Below are 26,177 nucleotides of genomic sequence, written 5' to 3'. Positions count from 1 at the left end.
GGGGGAGCCAGCCTGTGCCTTTTCTGCAAGAGTGGGAGTGGCGAGGAGAGGAGAACCGCACCTTGACTCTGTGCTGGGTTCCTTGCAGGCCTGAAGCGGAATCCGTGCTGGATGGAGCGCTTCAACGTCCAGTTCTTGGGCTCCGTGGAAGTTCCTTACCATCAGGGCAATGGCATCTTATGTGCTGCTATGCAGAAGGTGAGGCCGGGAAGAGGGGCTGTGTGTGTGTGTGTCTGTCTGTCTGTCTGTCTGTCCATGCAATGCTCTCTTGGGGCTGCTGCCAGGACAGAGAATCCGACCTGCTACATGTGGGAATGTTGAGGGTGGCAGGAGAGGATATATTACTTATTAATATCCTTCCTAACTTGCACTAGCAAATTCCTTTACTTAGCAGAGTTACATTCCCCTTTTTACATGCACAGCAGATAGCTGGTTGCAGGCTCGTGTGAGCCTCTCACTATTATACAATTCACTCTGTCTCAGATTGAATTGTACGTTCCTGGTAAGTTCCCTTGAATCCCTCTGAAAAGAATAAAGACGCCACCATCTTATTCAAGTCAATAAAAGAGGTTTACTCACATCAGTTCACAGTTGGATCCCCGAAGGCAGACTTAGTTACAAATATGTACGTGTGGATGCACCCCATAGGGGGGAATAATCCCAGTGCTCCTGCTAGCTGAGAGCTAGCAGAGCAGTCCTAGCTAGAAGCTAGTCAAATGAAGAAGGAAGTCAAAAAGAGGGAAGGGTGCTGCGTGACTCGTCCTCTTGTTACCTGGACAGGTAAGGTCACGCCCACCTTCCATCACATGCAAAGGGAAGGATGCTCCAGCCAGGAGGAACAGGAAGTTTTGACTGGCTGGACTAAACATCCCCTCGCATGTCTTCTCTAGCATTTCAAGGAATGCTGTACTTGACTGCCTCTCATGGATCGCATCTGCCTGGTGCGATGTCCCCTTGCCCTTTCCCCTTGGGATACGCCCTTGAACTCGGGGGACCCCTTCCCGTCTGAACCTGCACCCCTGCATGCACAACCACCCTCTGTCCTTTGCAGATTGCTACCACCCGCAAGCTCACGGTACACCTGAGACCCCCGGCCACCTGCGACCTGGAAATCAGCCTGCAGGGCATCAAGCTTATCCTGACCGTGAATGAGTACAGCCGGGACGAGGAGGTGAGCGGCAGCAGCAGGAGGCGGCGGCACTGGGGTGGCCTGGGCAGCTGAGAAGGCCTTTGGGGTCCACATTCCCAAAGACTTTGGCGAGGTGCCCGGCCGAGCAGGAGGCAGGATGTGTTCAGGGCACTTGCAAAAGTGTGGACTTGCATGCCTGTGGTCTCACTTGGCAGAGTCTGCTTCTGTCGGAAAAGCCCCCTGCCCAGAGGGAGAACTTGGACAAGGAGGGGCAGGTGCAGCTGTCAGGGCCCTAACGGGGAAGTGGATTTAGAGGGGGAAGGCAGGGGTGTAGGAAGATAGGGGCGGTGGGGGCGGGCCGCCCCGAGCGGCGGGCTCCAAGGGGCGCCATCGCGGGTGCCTACCACGCCCCCAAAATGCACACCACGCCCCGGGAGGTGTGTCACGCCCCTCCGGGAGGTGCACCCCACCCCCGGAACGTGCGCCATGCTCCTCCGGGAGGTGCGCTGTGCCCCCAGGAGGCGCACCACGGCCCTCCCCCACTGGGGGAAGGGGAGACTGCTTCTGCCCCATTTTCCTCTGGCTCAGTCCTACAAAGGAGGAGGAATGGTGTGATAGACCCACATTGCAGGGGACAGGGGTTTGAGCACCCAGTTTGAGACCCAGGTGCCTCCCCTCAGCTACTTGCAGGAATCTCCTCTGCTCATCCCTGCAGAGGTCTCATTTCTTCCTTCCTTGTGATGTTTTATTGCCTTTACCTCTTGGCATAAATCACTTCCGGCAGAGTTAGTTTACGCGTGGCTCTTACCAGTGGCACTTTCTCTAAAAGATAACGCTCAAGACACAGTAGCAGTCCAGGCCATTAGCTCTTTATGGACGGTATGAAGCATAACGATTGCAATATATGCAGAACAGCCCATTTAAGCTACTGGTCCCTGGGTGGCAAACTCCCAAGAGACTGCGATCTACTCACAGAGTTAGTATGTTAGCTAGTCAAAGAGTTTCATTGCCTACAGACAGCCACCCAATCTTAAACAACTCCTCACCCACAATAATACAACCACCAGACTTAACATGGACACTGGTACCAGAGCCCGCAATAAACCCAGATGCCAACTTTGCTGCCACATACACCCGGACAACACCATTACTGGCCCCAACAACATCTCAGACCAATTTAATTGCTCATCTCCTAACATTGTGTATGCCATCAAATGCCAACAGTGCCCTTCAGCTCTCTATATCGGACAAACAGGCCAAACCCTACGCCAAAGGATAAATGGGCATAAATCTGACATCAGGAATCACAAGACAGAGAGACCAGTAGGAGAACACTTCAATCTCCCAGGACATTCTGTACAAAATGCAGCCGCATGCGGCATTCGTCCATAGCTCCTGTGTAAGCAATTAGGCTTCTCTGCTCTGCTTCTGGAACATGCTCCACTTCCAATGAACAGAAACTCACTCAAACCGTTTTCTGCAAAACACCCTTCATCCAAAGATCACAGGGCGGTTTGGACTTGTCGGCCCTTGGCGATATCTCCCAACTCTATGGTTCTATGATTCTAGGCTGGAGGGAGGCTAGGGGCAGCGGTCAGGATACCCAGGAGTTTCCAGTGGTACCCCTGCTGAAGATTTCGGGAGCCCCTTGTGACAAGGCCTTGAGGGGGGGGAGTTTCTTCCTGGGGTGTCCTTTAAGCCCTCCCTCTTCTCGTTCCAGTTTGAGCGCTGCAGTCATTTCTTCCAGATGAAGAACATCTCCTTCTGCGGCTGCCACCCCCGCAACAGCTGGTGAGTTGCACCCCCCTGCCGCTAGGGGAAAAGCCCGGCTCCGGGGGCAGGGCAGGAGGGCTGCTTGCCCCCAGGGCATGAGGTTTCCTTGCTGTGGCACCTCAGCCAGGAATCCCCTCCTTGGCCGCAAAAATACAGCAATGGCAGAGAAAAAGAACTATTCCATTGCCTGCTCTTTCCTGACACCCCAAACCACTGCCTGGGGACTCTTCTTATATTCTTACGTTAAAATTTTAGAGCTACCTTTAAAACTTATGTGAATATCTAGAATTGGCAAAATTGACGGATCTAATCTGGCAAAAATCAAAGGGTAATATCCAGGAACAATGGGACTTTCTAAATGAATACTTAGGGAAATTAGGTCTGGGAACAAAAACATGGTTGTGTCTAGACCAGGCATCCCCAAACTGCGGCCCTCCAGATGTTTTGGCCTACAACTCCCATGATCCCTAGCTAACAGGACCAGTGGTCAGGGAAGATGGGAAATGTAGTCCAAAACATCTGGAGGGCTGAAGTTTGGGGATGCTTGGTCTAGACTAACCCTGCAGGAAATAAAAAGAATGAGTAAATTTAGGTTATTATATGAGAAAATTAAAATTGGACATTATCAAGAGGCAGAATAGACAAATAGAATGAATGAATGCTGTGTGGAAAAGCAGTGGAAGGTTTTTTTTTAATGAATTAAAATATTATATTGCTATGTTATTTTCTCTTTTTCTTTTCACTTTGATATCCTCTTTCTTTTCCTTCTTTTTTCTTTTCTCCTCTTTCTAGTTTAGTTTACGTCTTTAATTTAATATTAATAGATATAATTAGAAATGATATATCTGTAACGTGTAATGAAATGTATGATCTATTTCTTCTTTTATTGTATTTTTATGTTCTTTTATGTTGCTTGCCAATAAGGTTAAAATTTAAAAAAACAGACAGACTGTGATGTATGCGAGATGGTCAGCAGAGGGTGGGCCTTGCAAGATGTCTGGCTGGAGAGGTCCTACCGCTTCCTGCAGTGATGACCTTTTGAGACCCTTCTAACTCTAACCATTTCATGATTCTATGATTCCCACTTCCCTTCCAGCTACTTTGGCTTCATCACAAAACACCCCGTGCTGAGTCGCTTTGCCTGCCACGTCTTCGTTTCCCAGGAGTCCATGCGGCATGTTGCAGAGTGCGTTGGGTGAGTGGAGGGGGTCGCCGAGCGGGTTGGGGACAAGCCCCCCCCTGGAGGTTTTGGGCTGTGGACTGATGGGAGCAGGGCAAGGTATTGAGAGCACCATTTGGGGGAAGGCCGAGTTCTATCACCTGCCGTGATCCCAGCCGATGACCTTCCTGGCCACTTGACAGAGATGGATAATAATAATATAATAATAATTTATACCCCGCCCATCTTGCTGGGTTTCCACTCTTCCAACAAAAGATTAAAAATACAGTGGTGCCTCGCTTAACGAATGCCCTGCTTAATGAAATTTCCGCTTAACGAAAGGTTTTTTCTAGTGGAGGTTGCCTCACTAGACGAATTCATTTTACGGAAAATTCGTCTAGCGAATCACGGTTTCCCATAAGAATGCATTGAAATTCAATTATTGCGTTCCTATGGGCAAAAAAAGAAAAATCCAAAAAAATTCAATGCATTCCTATGGGATTCGCTAGACGAATTTTTCGTTATAAGAAAAGACCCATGGAACAAATTAAATTCGTCTAGCGAGGCACCACTGTACATTAAAACATCAGTCATTAAAAAGTTCCCTAAACAGGGCCGCCTTCAGATGTCTTCTAAAAGTCAGATAGTTGTTTATTTCCTTGACATTTGAGGGGAGGGCGTTCCACAGGGCGGGCGCCACCACTGAGAAGGCCCTCTGCCTGTTTCCCTGTAACTTCACTTCTCGCAACGAGGTAACTGCCAGAAGGCCCTCGGAGCTGGACCTCAGTGTCCGGGCTGAACGATGGGGGTGGAGACGCTCCTTCAGGTCTACTGGGCCGAGGCTGTTTAGGGCTTTCAAGGTCAGCACCAACACTTGAAATTGAATGTGCTTTGTCCTTCCTAATTGGATGCAGTAAATGCTTCTGAATCCCAGTTGCTGGAAACCACAGGAGGGGAGAGTGATGCTCTTGTGCTCTGATCCTGCTTGTGGGTTTCCCATTGGGACACCTGTCTGGCCACTGTGGGAACAGGATGCTGGACTAGATGGGCCATTGGCCTGATCCAGCACACTCTTCTCATGTTCTTATGCTCCTGAGATGGCATCCATCGCCCATGTTCGGATGATGCCAATGACTGACCCCCCCCTCCCATTAAGGGGAGAGGGGCAAGCTCAGGCCAGGTTTCTCCAGTACACACATTACGGGGATGTTCTGCCTCACCTCAAAAAGGATGCTGTAGAGTTGGGGAAAGTTTGGAAGAAGAAGAGTTTGGATTTGATATCCCGCTTTATCACTACCTGAAGGAGTCTCAAAGCGGCTAACGTTCTCCTTTTCCTTCCTCCTCCACAACAAACACTCTGTGAGGTGAGTGGGGCTAAGAGACTTCAGAGAAGTGTGACTAGACCAAGGTCACCCAGCAGCTGCCCAGATTACGAGTACTGTATACTGGCTCTGGCTCTGGAAGAGGGCAACTCAAATCATCAAGGGACCTTTTAGCTTAGAGAAATGGCAAGTAACAGGTGACATGATGAACATTTATAAAATTATGCGTGGCGCTGAGAGAATAGGGGATTTTCTCTCTCTCCCCCTCTCACAATATAATGACCCAAAGAGATCACCCAATGAAGATTCTGGATGAAAGAAAACACTTTAAAAAAATATTTATTTGATTTTTCAAATCAACAGAAATATATCAAACATAAATCATCAAAATAAGATTCCAAGGAATCTCCTAGACTTCCATCCTCCCCTTTGTGGGTCTTATTATTAACCATCTCCTCCTGCATCTTTTATGATGATCAAAATCTTTTACATCTCCATCGTGTCCAAAATTCTCCCTGAAACTACAAGTGTTATTCCAATCCTACTAACGATTTTAACTGTTTACAATGGCCTTCAAGATAAGTTATAAATTTTCCCCATTCCTTCTTCAAATTTTGGCCTTCTTGATTTCTGATTCTTCTTCTTGGCCATTTCAGCAGAATCCACTAACTTCATCTGCCGTTCTTCTTATAAAAACTACGCATGGCATAATATCATGACCCAAAGAGATCATCCAATGAATATTCCAAATGAAAGAAAAAAACTTTTTCACACAGTGCAGTGTTAAACTGTGGAACTCCCTCCCACCGGAGGCAGGGATGGCCCCCAACTTAGATGGCTTTAAAAGAGGATTGGGCAAATTCTGGGAGGAGGAGAGGACTATTGAGGGTCCCGAGCCAGGATAGGAGGGCTCTGCCCTGTCTCCACAGTCGGAGGCAGAAGCGCATCTGAATCCCAGTTGCTGGAAGCCTCAGTAGCGGAGAGGGAACCAGGCAGAGGGCCTTCTCGGTGGTGGCACCCACCCCGTGGAACATCCTCCCACCAGATGTCAAAGAAAAAAAAACAACTACCAGACTTTTCGGAGACGTCTGAAGGCAGCCCTATTTAGGGAAGCTTTTAATATCTGAAGGACTATTGTATTTTAATCTTTTGTTGGAAGCCGCCCAGAGTGGCTGGGGAAACCCAGCCAGATGGGTGGAGTATAAATAACAAATTGTTATTATTATTATTATTATTATTATTATTATTATTATTATTAATTCTGAAGAAGTGTGCCTGCACACGAAAGCTCATAGCAATGACGAACTTAGTTGGTCTGTAAGTTGCTACCTGTAGGGGACCCAGGTGGCGCTGTGGGTTAAACCGCAGAGTCTAGGGCTTGCTGATCAGAAGGTCGGAGGTCCCGTTGCTCGGTCCCAGCTCATGCCCACCTAGCAGTTCGAAAGCACATCAAAGTGCAAGTAGATAAATAGGGACCGCTCCGGCGGGAAGGTAAACGGCGTTTCCGTGCGCTGCTCTGGTTTGCCAGAAGCGGCTTAGTCATGCTGGCCACATGACCTGGAAGCTGTCTGCGGACAAACGCTGGCTCCCTCGGCCTGTAGAGCAAGATGAGCGCCGCAACCCCGGAGTTGGACACGACTGGACCTGATGGTCAGGGGGCCCTTTACCTTTTAAGTTGCTACTGGAAGGAATTTTTTTATTTTGTTCCAACTACGTCAGACCAACACAGCTACCTACCTGCAACTATGATGATGATGATGACGATGCTCGGATCCTGCATGCTGTTTCCCATTGGGGCACCTGGTTGGCCTCTGTGAGAACAGGATGCTGGCCTAGCTGGGCCAATGGCCTGATCCAGGAAGTTCTTATTCTGTTCTTTGCTCCCATGAGTGCTGACTCCGGGTCTTCCTTCCTTCCCCTTCCAGCCGCGCCTTTCAGGAATATTACCAAGAGCACCTGGAGTTTGCTTGCCCCACAGAAGACATTTACCTGGAGTAGGACCTGAGCCCAGAGAGCCTCCAGCTTCCGCACCCCCTCCAGAGACTCTGACCCGGTGTGCCCCACGATCCTCGACTCCGCCAGCCTCGACACCACCCATGCCACCATTTTTCAACCCAGCACCCTGCTGCAGCAGAGGGGAGGGGTGGGGTGGGGGGTGAGGGGGCAGAGAGATGGGGAGGGCGGCAGGTGCTGGCTGTGTGGAGCTTCCACCTGCCCTCCCCCTCTCCCGGAGCCCCTCTCCCAAAACACCCAGAAGCAGATCTCTGGGGAGGGAGCCTTCCTCCTTGAAGCAGGTTGAGACCAGCGATGGGGCTAGAGGATGAATTTGGGAGCTGGCAGGGAGTGGCGGAGCCAGGAGTCGGCGCTTTCCAGGAAAGCTCCAGCCTTTGCATGGCACCCCCCTTTTCCGGGGCTGGGAGGAAGGCTTGGGGCACAATGGGGTAACCATCACTCTGTCCCCCATCCTGGTCCTCTAGAAACACACTCTGGGGTTGCGGGGAGCTCCCATAACCCCACCTGCTTCCAGGCTAAATTCCTTTCTTCTGTCTGAGGTGTGTGTGGGGGAGGGGGAGGGGAGGGAACAAGGACCCCCCTCCCCGGCCCCTCCAGAGTATGCGCCCATCCCCGGCCCAGGGCACTCTACTCCCCCTTCCCTGCTTCTCGGCCCCCATTGCCTCAGCTCCATGCTTGCCAAGTGGGCTGCCCCGTTGCCACCCCCTGGATGGGGGGGCAGTGCCATAGGAAACTACCCTGCCCCCACCCCCCCTTTCCAAAATCTGCATCCCTTGCTATCACTCACCCTGCCAGGGTTGCGGGAGGGGGAACCGGCTGCATGGGGGGTGGGGTGCTGGGAGCTGAAAGGGGGCCTTTGGGGTGTGTGTGTGTGAGCGATGAGCACCTGTGGGGCAGGTCTCAGCTGGTAGGCTGCCCCCCCTTGCAAGCAGAAGGTCCCCGATTCCATCCCTGATAGCCTCTCCACGCAGGGCTGGTAGAGACTCCCTGCCTGAAATCCCACAGGGGCACTCGGTGGGCCAGTGGTCTCAGGATGTGCCAGCTTCCTATGGCTTGTCCTGCCTGCGGAGGGGTGGGAGTGAAGATGCCCCGCAGCACCGACCATTCATAATCTGGCGGATTCCCCCGGAGGATGGGGCAGGGGGGCGATTGATCTGGATCCGTGGCCCATGGCCAGCTGTGGTCTCGCCCGCAGCCCCCTGTCCTTCCCCCGCGCTGCCATCTTGCCGTTCTTCCTCTGTCGCTGAATCAGAGCATATCTGGGGGGGTTGCTTGTCCGGCTCAGGCGCCCTCTTCTCTTTCTTGGCCTTCTCTCCACCCGCCTGCCCCAACCCGTGCCCGCCACAGCTATCCTTGCCGCCTCCTGCCTCGCTCCCCCCCCCCACTGCTGTGCCTGGTGACCTCCTTTGCTTGCCAGCCCCGCCTGTTTCCACTCAGTGCTAGCTGACTGACGTAGTGCTCACTGCTGTCCGTGTATGTAACGACGATATTTATCCGTAACCTTAACCGAGCAGCGAAGTGACCTGTACAAACCCTGGTTCAAAGGCCCTCCCTTCTCACTGCCTTGTCATGGAATGGAGTTGGTCTTTCAATAAAATATACGCTTGGTGTCACCACATGTTGTGCCTTGGTCTGCTCTGTCTTGTTTTTCCGTTTTTGTTTTATTAATATATTTATTTATTGTGACGCATCACCCTGATCTCTGGGTGGTGAGAGAATCCAGGAGTTCACGGCGCTTACACCCAGGGTTTGTTTTCCTTGGAACAAAGGTGCGGTTCAGACACTGACGTCTTTAGGATATATGGTTTTATTTCCACACATAATACAACCTGAGCGGAGTGGAGTCCCGAATTTGGCACTTTGTACGTCCACTTCTGGCAACTCCTGCAGCCAAGCTGGTGCCGTTGCTCCGCTTTCTTTTGGACTACATCAGCGAGCCCAAAAGGGTGAGGGTCTTGTTATCTGGGCAGCCCAAGGCCTCCAGACACACTGCCCAGCTGTCAGGCTTTGGGGGATCAGCTTCCTCCCCCGTGGCAGTAAATAAGATCAAACGAAAGGAATGTCTTACCAGTTAGATTCTTTAATAATCACAGTGAGAGACAAAAGACCGTGTTTCCCTAGAACTGGCGGTGCTCCCAATTAAGGTGCACACCCCCTCCATCCCTATTAATCTATGTCACTCCTACATTTTGTAACTTGAGCTTGTACCCTCTGCACTTTCTGTTCCGAGACTTTCTGAGCTCTTCTCGACCTTGGGGTGGACAAATGCTGTCTTTTCCTAGCTGTTTCCCATCCAGTATTTCCCAGCTTCTGTCTTCTGAACTATGCCCCTCTGCAAACCACTGCTCCAAATCTATGCAGTCCTGGGAAGATTCAGGATCGTGTGTGTGTGTGTGTGTGTGTGTGTGTGGCTCCCACCATCCCTCCTCGGTGCAGTCCTCCTCAGCATGGTCCCAGACACCAGCCTTGTGCCCTAGAGAGGCCACTTCAATGCTGTTAAGACCGCAGAAACAACACATGAGGAAGCTGTTATAAGTTACCATTCTCTGCAGCCACAGTGAGTGCTGCAACTTCACCCCTGGAGGCGCACTCCATTGTCTCTCAAGACAGGTGGGTGCCAACAGCAGCAACAACAATAACAATAACAACCTGAGCATAGGAGGGAGCAAGAGAACAGGAAAGAGGGACTCCTCAGGGTCAACCCTGACGCTGGAGGATGGCACTGGGGAAGTGCGAGTTTCTCCTCCCTCTCTCACGACACTAGAACTCATGGATGCCCAATGAAGATTCAGGACAGATTTTTAGGAAGTTCTTCTTCATGCACTGCCTAGATAAACTATGGAACTCTCTCACACACGAGACAGTGATGGCCACCAGCCTAGAAGACTTTAAAAGAGGGTGAGAGAAAATCCTGGAGGAGGAGAGGGCTATCCATGGCTTCTAGCCACAATGGCTCTGCTCTGTCTCCACAGTTGGAGCAGCAATGCTTCTGGAAAACCACAGAAAGGAGAGGGCTCTTGTGAAGAAGAGGAGGAGAAGAAGAGTTTGGATTTGATATCCCGCTTTATCAGAACCCTAAGGAGTCTTAAAGCGGCTAACATTCTCCTTTCCCTTCCTCCCCCAAAACAAACACTCTGTGAGGTGAGTGGGGCTGAGAGACTTCAGAGAAGTGTGACTAGCCCAAGGTCACCCAGCAGCTGCATGTGGAGGAGCGGGGAAGCGAACCCGGTTCCCCAGATTACGAGGCTACTGCTCTTAACCACTACACCACACTGTGCTCGGATCCTGCTTGTGGGTTTCCCAGACCTGGCTGGATCCTGGATCAGGTTGACCATTGGCCAGATCCAGCAGCCTCTTCTTATGTCCTTACAAGGGCAGCTCCATGTGTTGAGGCTGCCAAGGAAGTCCTGCCAGGGGCACAGGATGGGACAGGGCTAGATGCATGTTGCGTTGCAAGCAGAAGCTGGCCTTTCCGAGAAGGCGCTTCATTTTGTTGCGGCCTTTTGCTGGATCCCTTCTCATGTCACCACAACCCACCTGCAATTCACAAATTCAGTCCCAGCCTATAGCAGCCTGGCACGGATGCCCTCCAGACAGGCCCATGCCAAGGGTGGGGGATGGCTGGGTAGACTTGCCCTGGGTCCCCCTTTTTTATTTAGTTTATAACAGTGCTTCCCCCCCACCCCAAAATAGTGTTTAGGGGCTCTCTCATTTTGACTCAAGAAAACCACCATTTTATAGTTCAAATTTGGGGGAAATAAATACAGCAAATGGACAAAAGTACAAGGATTCACAAAATGTTTAGGGGCATGTGTAACCCTGCGTACCCCCAGAAAAAAATCGCCAGTTTATAACTTTATGCCTTCCTCTAGATAGTTTGAATTTATAGCACCCACCAGTGGCCACATCTGATGGAATGTGGTTCAAAACAGCTTGGGGAAGGCACCCTTCTCTGAAAACCCTACTGCTAATATGTGCAACCCTGCTTTGTTCTCGATTCTGACAGCGGTCTGTGTGTGTGTCTGCAAGCTGCTAGTCCATATTGACAAGAGCATAGCTGCCAAGTTATCCCTTTTTTAAAGGGATTTCCCCTTACGCTGAATAGGCTTCCTCGCGAGAAAAGGGAAAACTTGGCAGCTATGGACAAGAGAGGTCACAATGATCCTTTTAGGTCAAAAAGGCAGCTGCAGTGCTAAACTACTCACTGCTGGAAATACCTGTTGCTACTCCCGAGTAAGGAACAGGAAGCACATCTAGAAACCTTGCACAACAGACTCAGCCTCTTTGGTTTGCAGCTGGGAGCTCATGCCTGAACCAATCCTGGCTCAGGCAGAGTTTGTTGCTAGGGGAGAGAAAGCAAGATTCATCTCGGAGCCTTTTGCATCCGACTTATTCCTCGCATTTCTACGAGGATCACTGCCCAAGCCTTCAGACCACAAACCAGCCTAACAAAACAGCAGAAGAAGCAATCGTAGAAGGGAACCCAAAGCGTCACCTAGTCAAACCAGCTGCAATGCAGAAATTACAACTCAATAATTCCTGACAGGTGGCCATCCAACCTCTGCTTAAAATCCTCCCGTGAAAGGGAGTCTGAAGGAGTCCGCTCCACAGGCAAACAGCTCTTAGCTCCCGGAGGTTCGTCCTAATCATGTTTGGTCAGAATCTCCTCCTTTGTAATTTCCATCCATTGGTTTGGGTCTTACCCTCCGGAGCAGCAGAAAGCAAGCCCGCTGTGTCTTCCACGGGTCGGCCCTTCAGATATTTGAAGATGGCTATCACCATCACCTCTCACCATCTTCCTCAACTGTTCCTCATAAGGTGTTGACTCTCTGTATTGGCTTTCAGTTTATAGTCACCATTTCTGTTTGTTTCATGGCATGTACACCCCACCTCTCTCTCCAAGGAGCTCAAGGGGGCATGCATGACTCTCCACCCCCCCCCATCCCAATTAATCCCCCAAACAACTCTGCTTTGAGGTAGGCCAGGCTGGGAGGCAGTGGCTATGACCCAAGGTCACCCAGTGAGAGCTTTATGTCCAAGTGGGCGTTCAAACCCTGGTCTCCTAGGTCAGTGGTGTCCAAACGTTTTACAAAGAGGGCCAGATTTGATGAAGTGAAGGGCCGTGAGGGCCAACCAAAGTTGTTAATCTTTTTTTAGGATTAGAATCATAGAATCATAGAGTTGGAAGAGACCCCAAGGGCCATCTAGTCCAACCCCCTGCTGAGCAGGAAACACCATCAAAGCATTCTTGACATATGCCTGTCAAGCCTCTGCTTAAAGAACTCCAAAGAAGGAGGCTCCACCACACTTCTTGGCAGCAAATTCCACTGTCGAACAGCTCTTACTGTTCTTCCTAATGTTTAGGTGGAATGAAGTTGTTTAGCTTTTTTATGATTTTACCCCAAAGTTGTTGAGCTTTTTTTTAGGGTTGAAGTTGTTGAGGGGCCAGATTAATGCAGGCCGCATTAGGCCCCCGAAACGGACCTGGCCTGGGTGATGTCCTCACAGTCCCCCCACAACAACCCTGTGAAGTAGGCTAGGCTGAGAGGCAGGGACTGGCCTCCCACATCACCCAGTGAACATCATGGCTGAGTAGGGGGGATTTGAACCAGGCCCTGGTAGTGCACTAGACTCTAACCACTACACCGCACTGTCTGTCTCAACGTCTGCATAGATGTATTTGCATATGCAAATTTAGGACGACCCCTTGGACCGCACCTCACCCAGCGTACAAAACGCACAGGATTATATCCTTCTTCCCTTGACGGAACAAAGAGCTAAGAAGCAGCCAAAAGTTTTCTTATAAATTTATTACATAATAATAATTGTAATAATAATAATAATAATAATAATAATAATAATAATAATAATAGAAACATAGATCTCTCTGTGTGTGGGGGCGTATCACAAGGTCAGGGGTCGGGAGGTGTGTGAGCTCCCCCCCCACTCCCTTACTCTGTGGAAGGAGAGATCTCCTCAGGAAATCCATATAAAATAAGGGGTGAAGTCAAAGAGACCCTGTCAATAAAAAACAATCAAAGAAACCAAAGGGCACAGGTGGGTGGGGTGGGGTAGGTGGGGGTGGGGTGGGGTGGGGGGGGTGACAGACAGGGGAGGGTGAGACCGGGAGCTGCTTTGGGTGAGGGTGGGTGTGCCTCTTCTGTGGACAATTCAAAACCGCCCTTAAGTTTTGGGGCAGCAGCCAAAACAGCGTCTCACCTCGGACGGGGGGGGGGGGGATAATGGCAAGGTGCCGGGGGGGGGGGGGGAGGCGATGCTTCGCTTGCTTTAAAAGTCTAGAGATGGAGGAGTACAGAGAAGTGATAGATTTGAGTCAGGACCCCGAAACCCAACACCCTGAAAACAAAATAAAAATATTTCCAGAGCAACAACAAAAAATAAAACCTTGTCCCCAATTTTGTACAGAAGGTAACAAAAGTCATTGAGAAGCCAATGAGAAATCACAGTTAGCTCCGTGTGCAGCTGCTGTTATCGCCTCCTGCGCCCCCCCCCCACTGCTGCAATACTGGGGAGGGGGCGGGGTTGGTTCCCAGGATGACCCTCGCACTTAAGATGTCCTAGTCAGGCTCCTTTTCCCTGCCTTCCCCGAAATGGCTTTTTGGAATGGAATGCCCTGGAGAGAGATTTGGGGTCACCTCACCCAGGAGGGTAGGATAATATCCAGACAGATCTATCTACAGAGACCAGCCAGAGTCCTTTTGCTTCAGCTGGGAATGAAACAGAGAGGGAACGTCAAGCGACCGAGCTGTCAGGGGCCTCTGCAGAGCTGCCATCTTGGAAAGGAACACCACAAAAGCGGTTCTTCCCCGCTTACATGGCACGAGACTCACATGGGAGACTCATGAGGCTACGGAACAAGGAACTCGAGACACAGCCTGTGGCAATTTTCTCCTTTTGTCTCCCATCTCAGGCCACAAATGAGAGGTCCTTCAGGATTCCCCCTCCTGTCAATCCCTCTTGCCCAAAGTGGGAAAACTCCATATTGGATGCAGCCCGCCTAAAAGCAGCCTGTCCAAGGAAGGCCTGGGAAGCAAGATGTCGCCCAAGGGCACTTGCTGCCTCTGGCTGTTCTCCCTGGCCCTTTTCATTTGAGGGTGGGCCATTTGAATTTTTTCAGGTCTCCCCCATCAAAGGAGAAGAGGGCCTTGTGCCCCTGATCTCTCGCTCCTGCTGGAGGCAAGGGCTGGAGAAGGATGCTGTTTCTAAGCTTTCCCACCCAGGCGAGCTTTCCCAGCCCAGAAAACTCTCTTAATAATTTAATAATAATGCTATTATTTATACCCCACCCATTTGGCGTGAATACCATTTGGAAGTAGCGTTGTACTCTTTTAACTATGGCCGGATCAAAAGGGGCTGCTTCAGAGAGACACCCCTTTCCCCCACAATACACTTTTTGTGCTCACAGCCAGACAGAGCTCAGCTGACCAGAGCTTCCATTTGCTCTGTGCAATGGTCCTACTTTAGCAGCTGCATTGCAATCAACTTAACACAGAGTCAAAACGATGAGCAATGCCCCGTAATGAGAGGGAGATGGAGCCTTTAACCTTCCCAGCTGCGCAAATGAAAAAGTGAAAATGAGGAGAATGTGAAGAACTGAAGACACGTTGCCAAGTCTGAAATCACGAATCTAACCTGCTGGAGGATCGGTGGACAGCTATGCATGTTGACTCGGATCCAAGTCCCATTGACTTCAGTAGGGCTTACTCCATGGGAAACGCACAAAAGGGGTTTCAGCCTGAGACAGCCCAAACTCTGGGTGGTATTTATTTCAGGGGTATTAATCTTGCAAAAAGGGGAGGCTTCTGAAGTGTTCCCATAGGATTTGGCGGGTGCATTGGCCAAGCATTTGGACTCTATATTGTTTGGGGTCAGTGGGAGAGCCGGGAGTTCAATTCAAGAACATAAGGAGGGACGAAATGATTTAAAGTCTCCTTCAGCCCTTGTGTTCACTGGCTCAAAACTCAACATTGCGTTTCCCTATTTGCTACCTTACAAGAGCACATTCTGGACTGGGCGCCCAAGGTTGCTGGGTGCCATGGGAGAGGAGAGCGCTCTTGCCCTTCCTGGTCCTGCTTCCTGGTCTCCCCCACAGGGAAGTTTCTGGGCCCCGCGAGAAGAGGATACTGGACTAGATGGGCAGTTGGCCTGATCCAGCAGGCTTCTTCTGATGTTCTTAGGTGGTCTACATCGGATTCGAATGTCTTCACAATGAGGTGGACAGCAACCAGTATCAAGGAGGGGGTCCAGCATCAGGTTACAATGTGGCAGGTGCAGGATTTCGGTTGGGCGTCACTTTCCTTTGTGCTATGCCTGACCAGGACTTAGCCGTGGTGTCCCCATGGCCTCAGGCGCAAGGCCTCGGGCTGAGCGTCGAGGGGATCACGCAGTGTTCGCAAACACAGTTACGGCTGCAGCTGCTTTAGTGGGGAGGAAGCTGAGCAGCCTCCGCGCAAGGGGAGGCTCAGCTGGCCTTCGAGACGAGCAGCAGGAAGCAAGAACCCTGCAGTTCTCCAGCCCTCATGATGAGGGGACAGAAGCGTTGCAGGGTCAGAGAGCTTTCCTGAGGGAGGGAGGAAGAAGGCGTCCAGCTTTCCCAGTCCTAGAGTGAACTTCCTGCAGACAAGTTCCATTCTGCAGTCTTCAAGCCTCCATCTGCGGGATGAGGCTGTGTGCAGGCAGGCGGGCGGGCAGGGTCTCCTTGAGTCGTCCCAGAAGCAGCTGCGGAAGGGACAGAGACCCAGAGCCCACGGCAGGCAGCACGGGCTGCAACAAGGCACCTGCACTCAGGCAAATAGACAACCAGAGAGACTCCAACCGGTCTCACGGACGGCAGGTACCACGAGGGAGGGAGTAGGGTGGTGGTGGCATGGCAGTCAGTTTCCATCGAGTGAGGCGCCCATAGCCATTCTAGAGCAGCGGGCTGAAAATGGTCGCCGTTTCTCTGCCCACGTGAGAGGCACTAGCTGGGCTGCAGGGTGGGGATGATGGGGGGAAAATGTAGGCTTGCAGTTGGAACGAACTTTGGCAAGCATGCAGCGGGACTGAGCAGCGCAATGGAGCAGAAGCCAGAAGGAAAGAGGGATGGTTGGTGCCCCCTTATTACCTGGAGATGGCACTCGTTTCTGTAGGGTTACCAGGCATGAGACTGTGACTCTACTGGATCAGGCCAATGGCCCACCTAGTCTTGCATCCTCTTCTCCCAGTGGCCAATCAGATGCCTGCAGTTAACCTCCAAGTAGGACCTGAGCACTAGAGCACTCTCCCTCCTCCTGTGGTTTCCAGCAACTGGTACGAGACATTAGAGGGAAGCAACCGAGGTAGCTGCCTCGGTGGAACTACTGTGGGCCTGGGGTGTCTTGGAGAACCAAATGCCATCTCTGGCTTGCAAGGCAGCAGAAACAATCCCCTCGCGTGACCAAAGCACTGAAATGTTGGAAGAGACGTCAAGCATCCTCTACCCCCCCCCCCCCCCGTGATGCAGGAATGTCAACTAAAGCATCGATGGCAGATGGCCAGGTTGGGCATTAAACGGGTTGGCATGCAACTTAACTGTGAAGGCAAAGGTGATGTGGGGGCCAGGGTGAGTTATTGGGGTGGACGGAAGTAGGCAAGCGCAGGGCAGCTGGTGGGAGAGGAGAGCGCCTGACCTTTCATGCTGCCCATTCTCCAGACCTCTGAAGTGCTGTGATGGGAGCAGACGACCTTCTCAGAACATGCTTGGCCTGCATCAATGTGGAAGGCAGAGAGGCACCTTCTGGTCAGGGGAGTGGTGGGTGGCTTGATGGTGAGGGGAGGGGTTTGGGGGTGGAACGGGATCAATGAGACACTGATAAAGCATGAGGATGGGTTAGGACGAGGGAACGAGCAAATCTCTCAATCATGCCTTCTTTTTTTTATAAAACAGTAACGAAGTCTGCATGAAAATTCACCAGCGTTTTAATGCAAACACATTTTTGTATACAATTTTCCTCCGAAAGCTATTCCCCCCCCAATTTTCTTATGCTATTTTAGGCATAGCAAGCACATTTTATGCACACTTTACCCTACCTAGCACATACATCTTTACACACATTACTTGGTTGGAGAACACTACGTTACGAAATTTGTAGAAGTGCAAATTTCAAAGGATGGTTGTGCTTTGGCTTACATCTCATTTTGGCAAGTGGGACTCGGGTAGGTCCGCCTTTAAATGCAAACGGATACCAGAGAAGGCATTGAGAGAGAGAGAGAATTGCTGCATGAGGTGCCACCTGCAAAACCCTTTGAGTCGCAGTATATTCGCATGCAGCTAGAGTACCCAAATATAAAGGGCTTGGGAAGCACAGCAAGGCATGCACGGAGCACATATTAGATGATGCAAGAGTTAGGTAGACCAAGGCAATGTATACGGGTTATTGTCATTCCACAGCTGGGTATCTGAGGACAGTTTCGCTAACAGGCAATGAATGCCGATGCCAAACCAATGTTAAGATGGTATGATCTGGTGGTGGCAGCATCAGAGAACAATTTATGGTGGTGGGATGTTGGAACACAGCGCATGCTTGTGCTTTAGGGCAGCCTTCCTTATCCTTGTGCTCTCCAGATGTTTCGGAGTACAACTAGCCCCACCAGTGCTGCCGTAGGATGGCCAAGGCCTCTGGAGAGCACCAGGTTAGGACTCTGCACAACAAAATGGTCCTAGGTTTTAGCAACGTCAGAGGTGATGCTGGCCATGCCTTGGATCAGGGCCACCTTGCAATGCCCTGTTTCCTGCCTAGATTGTAGGAATGGAAGATGAGGCCTGTCAGATTAGGCAAGTAGCCCATCTAGTCCAGCATCCTGTTCTCAAAGTGGCCACCAAGATGCCCCATTGGCAAGCCCAAAGGCAGGGGCAGAGCACAAGAGCATTCTCCCCTCCCATGGTTTCCAGCAAACGGTGTCCAGAAGCATTGCTGCCTCCAACTGTGGGAGCCGAGCCAAGCTGAGCCACCATGACTACTAGCGACCGATAGCCTTATCTTCCTACGTGAATTACGCCAATTCTCTTCCAAACGTCTGTTTTATTCCAAACAAAGTAGGGCGTCAGTTGTCAGATTCTGGATTGACAGAGATGGCAACAATGACCTGGTGTTTTGTGGGGCTGGTAGTTCTCAGTGCTGGGTGATGTGGCTTCGCATTTCATAGCCCAACGTCCTGTTGTTTGAAAAGGAGAAACTGATACCTGACTAATTCCACGATCCTAAACACACACACACCATGGAGTAAGCTCTAATGAACACAGTGGGATTTGCTTCTCGATACCCACACAGATGGTGCTATAAACGCTCGACTATTCAGCACTAGGGTAATGGACCATGATGTGCCAAGATGGTGTTTATGCTCTGTGCTCAGATAATGCTGTGGGTAGCAGAAAGCACGATTCAGCTTATAGCAGGTGTAAAACAGGTTACAGTCTTGGAACAAGCTTGGAAGGATTACAAATATACCAGGTCAATTCATATTCCCCTTTTCTCAAATGTGCTCTTTAGAAATCAGATGTGAAAAAGTGAAATGTGTAGCTAAGGCAAAGACAGACAAAAAACCCCCCACATAACTTTGAGAAATGGGGCAATGGCGGCAGCGGCGGGAGGGAACCACCACCTGTGTTAAGCCAAACTTTTCTGTGTTACAATATATTCCATAGGTTCGAAATTTTGGATGGAGCACAATTGTTCCATCTTTCTAACTTCCCACTATTGTGAAAAAGTGTGTGAGTGAGAGGGAGGAAGCGAGCTAGAGTGTGCAATTCACATTGCACATTCAAGTGAGTCGAATGCCTTCCCTCCAATCATGGCTACGGAGGCAGTGAAGGGGCAATCACTGTGCAAGGGCCACTGTGGGTAGAATTGACAGTCCCCTTGAAGCTCAGAAGAGGCTCCTGTGCTTTTAAGAGCTCTATGGCACGGAAGTCCACACAGGTGCAAATCCTTCCTGATGTTGAGTTGGTTCCCCCCCCCTCTCACACACACAGTCCTCCCCCACCAGAGAAATGAGCAATTCTACTTGGTACTCTCTTTTACTAGGCAAGTATTTAATCCCAGGTGGCAGAGTGCTGCTCTGAAAGGGCAGAGGGAGAGCCCCCCAGCCCCTCAGGCTCTGCCCTAAGCCTTGACTACAGAGAAGAAACTTGGAACAGCAACCCCACCCTCGCCCAGCAGCAGGAGCAGTTTGCAAGCGAGGATGCCCTGGGGTGAGGAGACTGGCCAGCTCTCTGATAGCTTGCCCATTCCTCTACTGAAATAAACTCCGAAAAGTTCAGAGATGTGTGAGGGTTGGCGAGGATTTCCCTTCTCCTCCCCTCTAGCACCAGAAGAAATAATGCCATAGCTGCCAAGTTATCCCTTTTTTTAAGGGATTTTCCCTTATGCTGAATAGGCTTCCTCACGAGAAAAGGGAAAACTTGGCAGCTATGAGTAATGCCTTTTACAGAGGAAACTGACACGGGAGTTGGCAGTCTGCTTCCCAAAGCCCCCTACCCTCTTTGGAGGGGAACCATTCCCAACCATTCTTGCATGGACTGGGCCAAAGGGCCTACACACAGCCACGGTGGAATGATAAAAGGATATGGAGATCAGCACCCACAGGTGGAGCAGAAGCGTATCTGAGGGAGTGGGCTTTCTCTGGTCAAAGAGCTACCCACTCCCTCCTTCTAGGCCCCAAAGAGGGAAGGCAGTATGAAAAGTGTGTCGCCAGCAAAAAAGTGTGGGGTCCCCCTCCAAGCTCAGGGTGCTGGAGGAAGGCAGCTCAGGGCGGCCTTGCCTCTTAGGTGGGAGCAGAGTTGCACCTCCAGCTGTGCAGTTAGGGCCAGATGGAGTGCATAAGGAGCACAGCTGACCGAATAAGAGGCACCCAGTTGCACAGGCGGCAACAACCCCTCCTTTCAGCTGTGGCAGCCCCCTGGTTTGCAGCCCCCTTCACTAGCAGAGACCAACAAGAGGGTTGGTGCAATCCCCAGATGGCCAGGGTGTTCCTATAGGTAGAGCGAACCTCCTACCTGGCCCCAGTTCAGTGGGCTGCCCCCTCCAGCACCTGGGCCTGGATTTTTGGGGAAGGGGCTTTGCGACCACCCACAGCCTAATCGCTTTCCTAAAGGTGTGGCTCTACCTCTGACTTTTCCTGCCTCCACAACTGGGACTTCCAAGGTTAGGTGTATCTCTCTCCCCCCCAGCAAAGAACAGATTGGCAGGGGCACTTTTGGGGGGGGGGTGTGGCCACTCCCAGGACCAGCCCTGCAGCTCTGCCCAGCAAGAATGGAAGACTTGGTGTGTCCCCAAAACCAAGTGCAAAGTTGTCTTGTTTTTTTTTTATCACCCCCACCCCAACCCCGGCAATTCTTTAAAATTCAGAGCGCCCGAAAGGAGCTTTTAAAAAGACTCTCTCTTTCTTCTTTTTCTTCGTCACATTCATTGTCAGTCACTAAAAACTCCCGTAAGTGTTGCAGGAAGGAGCAGCGAGGGCCCCCACCCCTCCTCCTCTAGCAAGATATAGCTTTAGTAAACCATAACAAAACAAGGTGGCTATAGAGATATAGATATATAGATATTTGTTCTTTTTTTTCCTTTTCAAATATATAGCTGATTAAAAAGATGCAAAAGATGAGTGACCAGGACGGAGCGGGCGGGATCCCCCCGGCGCTGGCACCTCCTCGCTCGGATCACCAGCAGATCTATGGAAATGCACAGAGATTATAGAGACTCCCTTCGACGCGTCCCCACGACAACCCCCCAGAGAAAACGTGACCTCCCCTCCCTCCCCCACGAACGTTGGCAAAGCAGGAGCTGCTGGGTTCCCCACTTGCCTCCCTCGGATGCCCCAAACATGCTTTCCTATCCATGCGACTTCAGTCCCCCTCTCACCAGGGCAAAAGGAACAGAGTCCTCAAAAAGGCAGGTCCTTCTCATCTCTCTCTCTGTGTGAGTGTTGCGCTCTCACTCTCCCTTTCTCTCTCTCTCTCCCCCTGGTCTTCCTGGCAATCTTCTGGTCTTCCTGGCAATGAGACGACCTTCTTGGGGGCAATATGTAAGTATGTTGCATGGGGGAGATAGGGCTGCTGATGCAGCCTAGGGCAAAGGTCTCCTTTCCTGCCCTCCTGGTGGCCAGGGCAATGCTCCGAGAGTGCGCCCTGGGCCTGTCCCAACGCTGTCCCCGCTCAGAAGCTGCTGTCCAGCAAGAGCTCCAGCGCTCTGCTGAGTTTCCCGGGAATCCCCAGGGGACAGCCACTGATGGTGGTCTATTGGGACCTGCAGGATGCGCACCTGGCCATAAAGATCCCTCCGAGCTGGCAACTGACCTCTGGAAAGGCCAGTGAAGCCACACCCCAGAGCCACAATCAGCAATGGCTGCTAGCGGAGAGCTCTTCTGGGACACCATTTCCACCTGCCTCAACCCAGCGGGCCTAAACTGATGGGTTCCTGTCCTGCTAAACAGCCCTCTTCCTCCTCCGTGCCACCTGCCTGCCACCCTATGCTAGCATGCTCCACATGGGTGCAAAATCTTGGGAGGAGCACCCCTTTCTGCCCCCCTGTCCTGCAGCAACTCTCTTGGGGAAAGGTGCCTCAAGCGATTTACAGCCCAGGCTTCCCCACCCTGCCCAACGAAAGGGCCAAGCCAGGGCATCTTCATGCAACATTCTTGCTCCCCTCCGAGGCATCATGGCTCTGATTGCATGGGTGCCAGGGACCGCAGCCCACCCTGGGGTGTCAGAGAGAGGGAAAGAGAGAGTTGGCGCTCGCCAGTTCCCCGCCCTTCAGTGCAGTGGCCAGAGTAGAAAGAGAAGCCATTTGGTTCCTGTTTGCTAGTCTAGGGGTAGAACTGCCCCCACTCCACCCTCTGGGGGGTCGGCCCCGGCGGTGGCGGCCAGCAGCGCCGCCCAGGACGGTCAGCTGTCCACCAGCTGCTTGAGCGCCCGCTCAATGTTCATGCGATGCCCGACCCGCGTCACCCCCAGCTCCACAAAATCCTCCTTGGTCAGGGCCGGCAGGTGGGTGCCCTCGATCTCGTTGTCCTCAAATTTGTCCCGGTGCTCCACCAGGTTGATGCTCTCCAGCCAGTCCCCGACGTCGTACTTGTTCCACAGCTGGAGGGGCTTCTGCATGAAGGGCCGAGGTGGGTGGAGGGCGTGCAGGGGGCCCCCCGAGGAAGGCGAGGGGGACGGGGACCGGCTCCGGGCGCTGACGCTCCTCACCACAAAGCGCACCTCCTTGGGTTCGTGCGGGATGGAGAGGCTGGAAGATTTGAGGATGGTGGGCGGGGTGAGCCCGTAGGGACGCACGGAGCTCAGCGGGTCTGTCCTATCCAGGGTGGGCTTTACCGGGCTGGGGGTGCGGCGGGTCACAGGGTAGCGGCTGCCGGGACGGACGGTGTAGGTGGTGCCCGAGCTGCGCTGCGAAATGGTGCTCAGTTCTCCTAGACTACTGAAAAGTCTGCGGAGAGAGAATTGGACAGACACACGGAGAGAGAGACAGAGAGAGAGAAAGAGAGAGAGAAGGCAGTGGTGAGGGAGAAGTCCTCAGACACCAGACACACACACACACAGACACACACACACACACACACACACACAAGCACACACATACGCAAGCACACAATCCACACAGGAGAGTAGGGCGGTTGTGATTCTGCAGAGCCCACAGCAGATTCTACCTCACCCACTCCCATGGCAGTCAAAAGCCCAGAGGCCTCAGGCTCTCGTCTTGTCCAGTCACAGGGACAAATCTCTCAGGTAGTTCTCTAGAATGTGCACCTCCTATCTCTGAATCGCTGGCCTTTCCTAGGATGGTCCGGGGAATCTCCTCCTGCTAGCCCCCAAATCTCCCCAGAGATCAAGACGTCCTGGACAAGCCCAAAGCAGGAAGTCTATCCTGACTAGGGCACCCACATCTCTGAGGAGCCTGACATGCAGCAGAGATTTGCACAGCGGGTGGATCTTCAAGGAAACATGATTTGGCCAAGGGAGAGGCCTCCTTGCTTTTCTGCTATCCACCCTAGAGTGTAATTGCTGGCTTTCTAAGAAAAAAAATATGTTGCTTGTTCCAAAGATTGGCCCCTGTAACATTTTTAAAAAACAAACAAACAGGATCTAGGGGGGCTGGGAAATAACTGTCCAGTTCGTTTTGATCCCGGTAAGAATAGTAGGTCCCATCACCTCCTGGCAAATAGAAGGGGAAGAAATGGAGGCAGTGAGAGATTTTACTTTCTTGGGCTCCTTGATCACTGCAGATGGTGACAACAGTCACGAAATTAAAAGACGCCTGCTTCTTGGGAGAAAAGCAATGACAAACCTAGACAGCATCTTAAAAAGCAGAGACATCACCTTGCCTACAAAGGTCCGTATAGTTAAAGCTATGGTTTTCCCAGTAGTGATGTATGGAAGTGAGAGCTGGACCATTAAGAAGGCTGATCGCAGAAGAATTGATGCTTTTGAATTATGGTGCTGGAGGAGACTCTTGAGAGTCCCATGGACTGCAAGAAGATCAAACCTATCCATTCTGAAGGAAGTCAGCCCCGAGTGCTCACTGGAAGGACAGATCATGAAGCTGAGGCTCCAATACTTTGGCCAACTCATGAGAAGACAAGACTCTCATGAAAAGACCCTGATGCTGGGAAAGATTGAGGGCACTAGGAGAAGGGAATGACAGAGGACGAGATGGTTGGACAGTGTTCTCGAAGCTACGAACATGAGGTTGACCAAACTGCGGGAGGCAGTGGAAGACAGGAGTGCCTGGCGTGCTCTGGTCCATGGGGTCACGAAGAGTCGGACACGACTAAACGACTAAACAACAACAACAACAACAAGAATAGTAGAAAGCATTATGAAAGGCAGAACTACCAAGCATTGATAAGAGCAAGTTTTGCTGAAGCAGAAGCAGCAGGGCTCCTGCGAGTGTTAAGTGCCCTCTCATTAACTTTTTACAGTAGTTTGTCAAGGAGTGTTTTCGCTGGACACAGAGTACTTGGATTTTCAAAATGCTTTTGACAAAATGCCTTGCTGAAAACTCCTGAGTAAGCTTAGCAGCCAAGGAAAAAGAGGAGAGGTCTGCTTGTGGACGTGGAATTGGTTAAGTTGCAGGAAGCAGAGAGTCGGAATAAATGGAGTGTTCTCCAAATGGAGAGAAGGAGGAAGTGGAGTCTCCCAAGGATCCGTGTTGGGACCTGTGCATTTTAACTTGTTCATAAATGATATAGGAGAAGTGAGGTGGTCAAGTTTGCGAATGACCCTGAACTGTTCAAACGAAAAGGGGCTGGGACACACAAATGGGGTCTGAGCTGGTGGTGTTTGGCCAGGAATGAGACTTTGGGGCCACAGTGGAGAGCTCAATGAACAGGCTGTGAAAAAGCTGAATTCCATGCTAGGGATCGCTAGAAAAGGAACCGAACCTAAAACTGCCAACGTCATAATGCCATTGTACAAATTTATGAAGCGTCCACACATGGAATATTGTGCACAGTTTTGGCCCCCTTAACTCAAAAGGACATTGTGGAGTTGGAATGGAGCGATTCTCCCAAGAGGAAAAGTGGCAGCATTCAGGAATATTTAGTTGAGAAAAAAAGGTTAAGTGGAAGCAAGAGAGTGGTGTGTAGGATTTTGCACGAGGTGGAGACGCTTTTCACCATCTCATAACCCTATAACCTGGGACCACCAAATGAAGCTCAGTGTTGGGAGATTCAGGACTGAGCGAATGAGCCACTTACTCACTCAGTACTTGTCTGAACTGTGGGACTCATCCCAACAAGACTTGGTGATGGCCACCGGAATACCAGTCTCTGGGAATCTCCAGGGGAGGAGAGGGCTGCTGCGCTCGGCTCCTGCTTTTTGGCTTCCCATTGGGTCATCTGTTTGGCCACTGCGAGAAAAGGATACTGGACTGGAGAGGCTGCAGGGCTCTCCTTAGGCCCTTATGCCAGGAGGGCCTTCAAAGGCTCTCCAAAAAGGAGACCAGTAATTCGGACGAGCCATTTGGCTTCAGCTTTCGAGTTGCTCTGTCTCAGTTCAAAAGGAATCTGGCAAAGTGGATTCAAGTATCACTTGTGATGCTGCCCCTGCCTCTTGTGTGGATGTGGGAGGGCACAGAGAGCCCACACAAACCACTGGGACAGGGAGTGGCGCTATTTGGTGGAGGAACGAGGGCTGGGGCTCTGGGTATCAGCCAACAGGGGAAGGGGGACTTTCTGAGATTGCGAAGAGGCAGGGGACAAGCCTGCTGCTCTCTGAGAGCACAGCTCCTTCACATGCTCTCAACTCGGGAGAGGACCTCTTGTCTTCAGGCTACGAATTCTCACTGCTTCATTGTTACATGCCCCCAGGCTAACAGAAAGTCTTGGGCCACCGCCACATTTCCAAAGGTTGAACCAACACCCTCGTTGCACCAACACCTTCCATTGCTAATCTGCATTATTTTTGCTGAATATGACAATGTGCTTTGAGGCTCGCTCACATCCGCATTCTCTGGATGTTCCTTTGAACAGGAAGCCACCTGCTCACCTGATCCCTCTACTGCTGAGAGCCCCTGCCAGACCTTGGGAAAGGAAGGATCAAAGGGCCACTTGCCTCTAGGCCAGACTTCCTCCCCGGTTTAGGGATTGGGGCTGAAGTGGGATGGAAGCCTGGGGACTTGTCTTGAGATAAGAGCTCAAGATGGGTGGGCATTGGGGTTCCTCTGGGGTGTGGGGGTGGGGAGGGCAAATGCTGGCCACAGGCATGGAAGCGGGAACAAAGGCAAGTGTTAGTCGGGGAGCTTCGGCC

At 51.4% G+C, this 26,177-nt stretch overlaps 2 protein-coding genes across 8 annotated transcripts in view; one reads left to right on the top strand and one right to left on the bottom strand.

The window, feature by feature from the left end:
• MAPK8IP2 (mitogen-activated protein kinase 8 interacting protein 2) overlaps window positions 1-9,013 on the top strand; it is a 48,471-nt gene extending 39,458 nt beyond the window's left edge. Inside the window, exons 8-12 of the mRNA XM_060279308.2 lie at window positions 89-198; window positions 1,052-1,171; window positions 2,850-2,920; window positions 3,999-4,097; window positions 7,309-9,013. Of these exons, the coding sequence (XP_060135291.1) occupies window positions 89-198; window positions 1,052-1,171; window positions 2,850-2,920; window positions 3,999-4,097; window positions 7,309-7,381 (473 nt within the window). The 3' untranslated portion in view covers window positions 7,382-9,013. The remainder of the gene's footprint in view (window positions 1-88; window positions 199-1,051; window positions 1,172-2,849; window positions 2,921-3,998; window positions 4,098-7,308) is intronic.
• A 184-nt stretch (window positions 9,014-9,197) lies between these two features.
• SHANK3 (SH3 and multiple ankyrin repeat domains 3) overlaps window positions 9,198-26,177 on the bottom strand; it is a 419,062-nt gene continuing 402,082 nt past the window's right edge. For 6 of the 7 annotated variants that reach the window (XM_088676559.1, XM_060279323.2, XM_088676556.1 and 3 more), the window contains one exon: window positions 9,198-22,857. In XM_088676559.1, the coding sequence (XP_088532685.1) occupies window positions 22,841-22,857 (17 nt within the window). In that variant the 3' untranslated portion in view covers window positions 9,198-22,840. The remainder of the gene's footprint in view (window positions 22,858-26,177) is intronic. The other variant, XM_088676560.1, reaches the window with a different exon arrangement.

This window comes from Zootoca vivipara, chromosome 9 (genome assembly GCF_965207765.1).
Source record: "Zootoca vivipara chromosome 9, rZooViv2.hap1.1, whole genome shotgun sequence".
NCBI classification, from domain to species: domain Eukaryota; kingdom Metazoa; phylum Chordata; class Lepidosauria; order Squamata; family Lacertidae; genus Zootoca; species Zootoca vivipara.
Note: the sequence above shows the minus strand (reverse complement) of the source record. Positions and strands in the feature narration are given on the sequence as shown.